The sequence below is a fragment of the Myotis davidii genome, unplaced genomic scaffold, assembly GCF_000327345.1.
Source record: "Myotis davidii unplaced genomic scaffold, ASM32734v1 scaffold1047, whole genome shotgun sequence".
Taxonomy (NCBI): domain Eukaryota; kingdom Metazoa; phylum Chordata; class Mammalia; order Chiroptera; family Vespertilionidae; genus Myotis; species Myotis davidii.
The window spans coordinates 473,918-483,145 of record NW_006298367.1 but is presented as its reverse complement, the minus strand read 5'-3'; the positions used below and the strand labels follow the sequence as shown (position 1 = coordinate 483,145).

Genomic DNA, 9,228 nt, shown 5'->3' with positions numbered 1-9,228 from the left:
GGGGGGAGGGGGGGGGGTAAGGGGGAGATCATGTCTCTCCTTAAAAATCCCCCAGTGGTGCCCTGTCCCAAGGCTCCTCAAACAAGATGCTCCACACTCTGGCCTCTGCTCTCTACTTTCCTTCAATCCCCACCCCGCTCTGTTCTAAACCCACACCCAACTGTTCTGCACCCTTTATCCCCCGCCCCTACCTATACCATTTCCTGTTGCCACAATCCTCATTCCTTAGGTCACTTCCTCAGCCAGTTTCCTGATGCTGTGCCTGTGTCCACAGCCCCTTCTAAGTCTGAACAAATCTCTCCTCTAGCGCCAGTTCTCCCCCGGAGGCTCCTCACTCCTCCCCTGCCAAGACCAGTTCTGATGCCCCTCAGTCGTCCCCAGGCCTGGGGACGGGGGATGAGACAGCCGTCATTACCTCTCCATTCAAGGCATGTCCCTCCTTCCTTTCCCCTGCCTCACCCCTTGCTTTCCAGATGGGGAAGGGGGAGGGGAAGGAGAGGCGGTGAGCCTTTCCTGGAGTCTGGGTCAGAGAGGCACAAGGAAGGTGGGAGACAGCTTCCTGGCTGGCGCAGGAGCCTCCTGGCAGGCGATGGGTGAAAGCAGGTGCTGACCTCAGGCTCGCCATGACCAGGCCTAGGCCTAGGCGATAGCGCAGAGGTAAGCCCAGCATGGAGGATTCATCAGAGCAGCCCTGCCTGGCCCAGCGTGGGGCCCAGGCAGGCCCAGCGGTGGGGGAGAGGCTTGGTTAGGTGCTCCTGGCCATGTGCATGTCCTCCCTTCCTTGCTGTGGCTCTGAAGCAAGTGGCTGCCCTTCTCTGAGCCTCAGCCTCCCCACACGGTGGGGGCTGTGGACTACAGCCTGAGAGCAGGATGACAAGCCAGGGCTCCACCGCAGCTCCTTGGAGTCTAGGACGCTACGGTCCCGATAAAGGGCTGGGCCAGGCCCCGGACCCAGGTGAACCAGGGAAGGTGGCCGCCAGCGTCTGGAACTTGGTCTTTGGAGCTTTCCCACGTGGCAGTCTGGGGGGGAGCAGGTATTGTGGCCAGAGAGGCCTCCGTGGAGCTGCACAGCTGGACCTGAGCCAGCCAGCGCCAGTCACCAGGCAGTCACCCAGGAGTCAGCAGGACGTGCTGGTGCCAAAGCCAGACATCAATCAGCAAGAGCTGCCAGCTCTGCCACCACCTCAGAACCTTTCTCCCCCTTTCTCCCAAGGGTATGGATTTTAAAACTCAATAGACCTTCACCGGCACGTGCGAGGTGGGGATTCTAGGGCCTTGAGAAAAGAGTGCAAGGGCAGCCTGGAGCTGGGCTGAGCTTTTGGGGTTACATACGGACCCTGGCTCTCAGGGAGGGACAGCTCTTTCAGCTTGCTCTAGGGTTCAAAGAGAAGACAGAAAACGCCTGGGAAATCTTATTCCCTTTATTCTCTTCTACTAATCAACATGACCACCAGTGACACAACACTGTTATTGACACACAACACTCAAAAGTGGGGCCTCTCTTCACTCCAGGGGCACAAGTAAGGTGAGGGGCTTCCCTAATGAGGGCAAAGGAGTTTGGGGCTGCTCACCTCAGGGGCAGGTGCCATGGAACCCCTTGGTGATGGTTTCAAGTTTCCCCATCATTCGGCATTCATGCCCAGTTCCCTTCTGACCTCCATATCCATAGCAGTTTCGAGTTTCACACTAAGCTCAGATCAGTTTCTATTCTTCCCTCTGCTGGGCTCCTCAGTGGGGCACTTCAGAAGAGTCAGGCCTGCATGGAGTGGGACAAGAGGCCTTCCAGGACCATCTGGGCCTCTGCCTGAGCTGGTCAGAGGGACTCTGGACATGGCCACCTCCCCAGCCAATCCCCTGCTTAGTTCCTCCTAACATGTAACTTATTCTGGGAGAGGAGCACCTGGCTTAAGGAGTTTGGGGAGGTGGGCAACAGAGAACAGGTCATACCCCAAAGGTCTCTGACTCTGCCCCTTTCCTGCTACAAAACCCCAGACCCCAACTCATCGAATCCACATCATCCATTGAAGTACCGGAGCCTCAACTCCTGGCCCTAACCCATTCCTACAACATGCGAGCATCCCACTACATAGGCTACACCCAAGTCCTCATTGGCCCGCAGCCGCCTTTGACCACACTGACCACCTCCCCCTGGACTGGCCCCCGGACTCCGGAGGCTGCTCCCCAGGACTCTCCTGGAGACAGATTTCTCAGACGGTTTGGGGGGTTCTGCTTCTACCTTTAAAGGGGGTTTGTCTCCCACTGGAGTTTCTTTCTGCTGCCATCTTAGAGGGAAAAGGATCTGCTTTGAGGTGGAGGACTGTCCTGTCCTGTCTCACGGGGGCGCGCCCTTTGCGGAGGCTTCTGTTGGCAGAGCTCCCGCGGGCAGGCCCCTCCCCTCAGTAGTGCGTTCCGACCTGGCGCTTGGGTCGGTGGGACTTTGATGCAGACTGTAGGAAGGGTCTTCCCACAATCATGCCATGCCTGCCTTCTCCTCCCCGCAGGCCTAGCCTTTTCCTCCTAGTGTCCTAGATTTTATCCTTTGAATTTGAGGGTTGTCCTTTGGGGGCAGGGGAGATGAGAGGGGGACTGTCACCTTTTGAACTTCAGGTAATGAAACGCTCCTGGCACGTGGGGTCTTACTCGGGGACCACAGTGCGTTACTGGGGTCAGTGGGCACTTCCTTTGGACCCGCACTGGATGGTGTCTCCAAGGTTAGGGGATGGGTTCTCGTTACAGATGTTTCAAGAGTTTTCTCCAACCATTTCAGAGGGCAACAGTCTCTCCCCTGCCGCATACATCCCGTCATGTTCGCAGGTCTGGCTGGGTTCATGAAAGCGGTAACTGTGTGGTGTGTGAGAACAGGAGATGGGTCTGGCAGGGGTGTGGCTCTCATCTTTCCGTTTCCCTCTGAAGGTTTCTGACTGAGAGGAGGAGTCAAGTAGGTGGAATCCATCCCTTCCCAGGACCACAATCCGGCTGGGCTGTCACTTTAGAGGGCTCCAGGCATGGGGCGAGGAAGGTGGTCGGGCCTCCATATACTCTTCTGTGGGGTGTTTGGACACCATCACTGTACAGGCTGGCTTATCCTGCCAGCAGCCTTGCTGTCAGCTCAGAGGAGAGAGTGAGGTTTAAGAGCAGATCGCTGACCAATCAAATCTCTCTATTCTCTTAACTTGCTGTCTCTCGTTGCCAGAGACCCTACCAGAGCTCCCGCTGACTTGCAGAAGAGCACGCGCGAGAGGATTTACCGCACACAGGCCTTGCGTCTCCCAAGGGAAGGGCTTTATTCTTTGGAGGTCAACTAGCAGCAGTCCTCCCTCTTCACCGAGGACAGAGTTCAAGGAGAGGGGCTGCCACTGCAGGGACACGGGTGGCAGTTAGAGTTTAGGAGGAGCCTCCCGTCGGTGAGACCTGAGATGTAAGCAGGAGGGATCCTCCATTCCTGGAGGCCTCTCCGAACAGAAGTCCCCAGGAAAGGGGTGTCCTGCTGGCTGGGGAGGACCCTGGCGGCCTGGCTGGGGTCTGCCTGCACTTGCAGCTTAACAAGCTCCCAGGAACGGGCGGACAGCTGGGAGTTAGCCGGGTTCCATCTGAACAGTTTCTCATCTGGTCTCCTTCCCTCAAAGCACTCTAACTGAACCCCTGACGCTTCCCCCTAAAATTTTGTGGTGGTTCCCCAGTATTCTTACATAAAGTTATATGCACCCCAAACTTCAGCCTTTAAAGGGCTCAACATCACATTTTTTTCCTTCCCCATTTTTGGCTTCTTTCTGCTAAGGAATTCCATGGGCCTGTTCCTCTTAGGACACAATTTGTCTAGGATTGGCCTTGTACCCGAGGAACCCCCAGTGCAATGAGCTGGACTTTCTCTTCCTAGTTCCTGGGTCATTTCTCCTCTGTGGATCTGAGGGCTCTTCATCACTTATTTTTGTCCTGTCTTTGTTTCCTTCCTTTTCCAATTCCCACATTTACTCAGGGAACTGTCCAAGGCTCCTGGGAATGAGCTCCCTCCCACGAGCAGGGAGAAAGAACACTGTTGAACAAGTTCACGGGAGGTTCTTTTACACCTTCTGAGGGTCCCTGCTCCCAAGTCAATGCCATTGCTATAGTCCCTGCATTTCCCCGACCCTACAGTTTTACAAGGATTTCAGTACAGTTTTCTAGAGTTGTCTAGAGACATACGGGACCTCATCCTACAATTAATAGGGCTTTTATCCACTATCGTGTATAGGGATCTTCTGCTACAGACTTAAAGGGCTTTTTTCCTACATATTTATAGGGTTTCTAACCCAACGGTTTTTCTCTACTGCATTATAAGTGGTTCCCACCAACAATTTATAGGGTTTCTTACCACTGATATAAAAGCACTATTTTTACCCGGGGTCCTTTGTCCTCCACACGTCTACAATCTGATAGGGCTTTCTTTCTTTTCTCGTACAATATTTGGGGAGATCCAGTGTTCCTCTCAGGAGAGAGAGGCCCCGGCCTCCAGACACATTTCACAGGGCAACCCCTGGGTGGCAGCTCCTATGGAGGAGGAGGGCCGCGACCTCCGTGAAGCCGTCTCCACACTCAGGGCACAGATAGGGCTTTTCCTCCAAGAGAGTTTTGGGGGTTTCCCCTTCCCCATGGCTGCTGCTCCCTGCGGGTGCGGGGGCCTCCCTTTCACCTTCCTGGCTTGGGGGTGGGGTGACTGGCTCTGGAAGGGGGTCTTCCGGTCTGGGGGACTTCTCTTGGGTGTGTGTCTCCTGGTGCCGGACGAGGGCCAGGCGATCCAGGAAGGAGGCCCCACAATCGGAGCAGCTGTAGGGTCTGGCCCCCAGGGGGCTCCGGAGGTGCTCCAGGAGGACAGAGGAGCTCTTGCCCCGCTCTGGACTCTTCTGCGTTTTCCCAGCTGCATGGACTTTCTGGTGCAGCAGCAGCTCAGAGCTGAGCCCAAAGCTTTTTTTGCACTCAGGGCATTTAAAGGGCTTTCCACTTAGGAAGGGACTGGGCCCTGCCCCTTCTGCTAAGCCAGTCCTATAATCAGGAAAGAGAAGGGGCTTCTCGTGGCCGTGGGTGAGCTGGTGCTGGAGGAGCACGGCCCGATCCAGAAAGCTTTCCCCACAGTGGGAACAGATGTAGGACTTGGAGGAGAGCAGGCCCAGCCTTTGGCCGAAGCCCTCCTGGCCCTCGGGCACTTTAAGGGGCGGTCCTAGGGCGTCCGCTCTGCCCTCGGAAGCACCTGGATAGGAATTGCCTCCAAAAGGGAGCCTGGGAGGCCGGAGCTGCGGAGGCTTGGGGGCTGGGTGTGCGGGGAGGCCGTCGGAATTTCTGTAGGGGTTTTCTCCGATGTGGACCCTCTGGTGCTGCATGAAAATGCCCTCGTCGTTGAACCCCTTTCCGCAGACAAGACACTTGTGTGGTTTGGCTCCAGGGGGCGGGGTGAGCAGGGCGGGGTCCCCGAGCCCCAGCAGCGTGTCGCCCTGCGCTCTCCGGGCCGGCGTCTTCCCTCTCTCGTGGATCACCCGGTGCTGCTCCAGCTCGTGCGCCTCCAGGAAGGCCTTCCCGCAGTCGGAGCACACGAACAGGTTCTCGTCCATGTGGGTGCGCACGTGCGTGATGAGGTTGGAGCTCTGGCTGAAGCTCTTGCCGCACTCGGGGCACTTGTAGGGCTTCTCGCCCGTGTGGGTGCGACGGTGCTGGATGAGGTGGGAGCTGCGGATGAAGCTCTTGCCGCAGTCGGAGCACTTGTAGGGCTTCTCGCCCGTGTGGATGCGCTGGTGGCGGATGAGCGTGGAGCTCATGATGAAGCTCTTGCCGCAGTCGGCGCAGATGTAGGGCCGCTCGCCGCGGTGGATGCGCTGGTGGTTGATGAGGTTGGAGCTGACGCTGAAGCTCTTGCCGCACTCGGGGCACTTGTAGGGCCGCTCGCCCGTGTGCGTGCGCTGGTGCCGCAGCAGCGTGGCGCTCAGCGTGAAGGTCTTGCCGCACACCGGGCACTTGAAGGGGTCCTCGCGCAGGTGGGTCCGCTGGTGCTTGATGAGGGTGGAGCTGTGGCCGAAGCTCTTGCCGCACTCGAGGCACTCGTAGGGCTTCTCGCCGGTGTGCGTGCGCTGGTGCTGCGTCAGCTCCGAGCTCTGGATGAAGCTCTTGCCGCACTCGAGGCACTCGTAGGGCTTCTCGCCGGTGTGCGTGCGCTGGTGCTGCGTCAGCTCCGAGCTCTGGATGAAGCTCTTGCCGCACTCCGTGCAGCGGTACGGCTTCTCGCCCGCGTGGATCTTCTGGTGCTTGAGGAGGTTGTGGTTCTGGCCGAAGCGCTTGCCGCACTCGGGGCACTTGTAGGGCTTCTCGCCGGTGTGCGTGGCCTGGTGCTGGATGAGGTCGGAGCTGCGGTAGAAGGCGCGCCGGCACTCGCCGCACTTGTAGGGCTTCTCGCCCGTGTGCGAGCGCTGGTGCTTGATGAGGTTGGTGCTCTGGGTGAAGGCCTTCTCGCACTCGGTGCACTTGTAGGGCTTCTCGCCCGTGTGCGTGCGCTGGTGCTGCACCAGGTTGGAGCTCCAGCTGAAGCACTTGCCGCAGTCCGGGCACTTGTAGGGCTTCTCGCCCGTGTGCGTGCGCTGGTGCTGCACCAGGTGCGAGCTCTGCGTGAAGCTCTTGCCGCACTCGGAGCAGGTGTTGGGGCGCTCGCCCGTGTGGATGCGCTGGTGCCGCAGCAGCTTGGACCACTGGCTGAAGCTCTTGCCGCACTCGTTGCAGATGTAGGGCTTCTCGGCCCCGGAGGGGCGGCCTTGCACCAGCTCCCGCAGGCTGGACTCATTGGCGGGGACCACCGGGGGGCTGTTCCATGTGGTCAGAGTCCCCCACTGCCAACTGGCCTCACAGGCCTTGGTCCAGTCAGACGGGGTGGGGACTACCTCAGGGGTTGGGGGGTCAAGAGGAGTCTGGTGGTCCAGGGGGTGACCCAGGGGAGAGGGGGTGTCCTGGGGGGCTGAGGGATCCTGGGAGGGTCTCTCCGGGGGCATCTCTGGTGGGTCCTTGAATTCTGGACTCTGAGCTGGATCGCCCAAGATGATCTCCTCCCCAGAGCTGTCCTGCTGAGGGCTCTCTTCGTTCCCACTCTCGGCACCTACAGAGAGAAAGGGAGTCTCCAGCCCCCATCTCCTTTCAGAACATGGGGTCCGTCTCTCTCCCCTCCCCGGAGTCGGGGCCCCTCCCTGAACTGGGGCCCCTGTCTTGTCAGGACTGCGGTCCCTTCTTGTGCCCCTCACCTCTGTGAGCATCGCTGGGGCTCCGGTCAGGACCCCGCAGATCCGGGCCCCACAGCACGGCTTCGGGCTCCATCCCGGAGCTCAGGGCTGCCCGGGGCTCCAGGGACCCTGGGGAGAGAGAGGAGCACACAATGGGACCTACCTCCCGCTTTTTTTTAACTCCCGATTGCCCATCCCCCCAGCTCTCATGCCTCCTTATGTAAACTTCAGTTTCCTACCAAGTCGTTTTTCTGGGCATTAGTTTTCACTGTGCCTACCCACACCACCCCACAGGCCGATTCCTGATCCAGATCTCAAGATCACAACTAAGCAAGGAGATGAATGTAAGAGTGTAATTAAAAACTCATCAGTCATAACCCTTTGAACCCAGACTGGGGGCTGGAGACAGATCTGACACCCACAGGGGAAGTGGCTCTCACCCCACCCCTATGATGCCCAGGGGCTGGGAAACCTGTTATTTTGCTAATCAGAAGCAGCTCATTAACGCTCTAATTTCCATCCTTAATGGGGCTGCTAATTGCGACCAATAAACTTTCCTTAAGAGCCTCACAGAGAACACCGGGAACACATAAGGAGTTAAAAAAAAAAGAGAGAGAGAGACCACTCTGACTTTCCTGAGGTGACAGGAGGGAGAACTGGGGCTCGTTCCGTTATCTACGCACAGAAAGAAGGTCGGGCCAGGTTAAGGGGAGGGGGCGTTTTAAAGCCACTGGTGGCTCGTGCAGGAATGACCTTGAGAGGGACATGGAAAGGGAAAGCCAGAAGGGAGCCGTGTGTGAGGACCACCGGCTGCCACCGGCCTGTGTGGTGTCCTCCTTATCTCGCCCATCTTCCCCACAAGCCCCTGAGGCGACTCAGGAATCAGATCGTCCATTTCACAGATCAGGAAATCAACCCTCGGGGAGACTCCGAGGCCACAGGCTGGGAAGGGGCAGGGACCAGCAATGCAGGCTCTGTGTCTGGCTGCCCCAGCCTCTGAGAGGAAGATGACCTTGGGAGTCACGTGAGACTCATAAACGTGGGCTGCTGGCAGGGCCGGTGAGGAGAGCTCGGATGGAGAAATCCCTGGGACCGTGGTCCTGGGCTGTGACAGGAGGGGTTGGGGCCAGTTTGCGCCTATAAACCCAAACGGTGCTCCCCAGGGAGGCCTCCCCGGCAGTCCCGTTCCGGGCCCTTCTCTAGGTCCGCTCTGTGTGGTCACTCCTGTGTGCTCTGCCCGGACGATGCTGACCCGGAGCAGGTGCGCAGTACGTTGTCAGTGACCGGAAATGGAGGCAATGCCCTTGCTCCTGGACCTGTTTGCCCGATGCCTTTAAAGGTCAGTCTGCAGGGGACCCCGCAAAGCAGCAGCTGAGAGTGGCCTCCTGGGCAGACCTGCCAGCTCACCGGGAGCGGGGTGATGTGAGGGAGGGAGCAGGACCCCAGCTGTGCTTACTTTCCACAGTGTGGGCCTCCGGGGGGTCCCAGGGGGAGCCTGCGCTGCGGTGCCTCTGGGGTGGGTACCTGCTGCAGGGGCACCTGGGACTCAGGAGGACTCAGGCGGAGGCCGCTGGGAGGTACCCCAAGTGCAGCAGGAGCTAGAGGAGCCTGTTCTGTAGCAGCAGGGAGACGGAGTTAGATTTTAGGAAGTGAATTAATTTCTTCATCTCTAGCTCCTTGGGCCAGGAGCCTCTCCCCTCCCCCGGCTGATGTCTGGGGAGGTGCAAGCAGGGGCTGCCTGTGCAGGAGGCCTGGGGGTGCTTGCGGGGGACAGGTGAGCCCCGTGAACCTGGACTGTGTCCACACATTCAAACTCGGCGGAGCAGAGCGGAGGGAAGGGGTTAATGACAAGGCCGCCGTGAGTATGGAAGTGGGAGACCCAGGGAGCAGGTGCCTGGAGCGGACCAGGCCCAGGCCTGGCCTCGGACCTCGAGCTGGTCCCACTGCGGAGGGGGGTGGGGAGCTCCGTGCAGAGGCGTGGAGAGCGGCCCAGGGTGAC

General features: G+C 58.8%; 1 protein-coding gene across 1 annotated transcript in view; it reads right to left on the bottom strand.

Annotated features, from left to right (window-relative positions):
• Positions 1-1,405: 1,405 nt before the first annotated feature.
• The window catches only part of ZNF629 (zinc finger protein 629), a 9,650-nt gene continuing 1,827 nt past the window's right edge, over positions 1,406-9,228 (bottom strand). Inside the window, exons 2-3 of the mRNA XM_006774082.2 lie at positions 7,251-7,358; positions 1,406-7,108 (exon numbers count right to left, since the gene is read on the bottom strand). Of these exons, the coding sequence (XP_006774145.1) occupies positions 4,500-7,108; positions 7,251-7,323 (2,682 nt within the window). The 5' untranslated portion in view covers positions 7,324-7,358 and the 3' untranslated portion in view covers positions 1,406-4,499. The remainder of the gene's footprint in view (positions 7,109-7,250; positions 7,359-9,228) is intronic.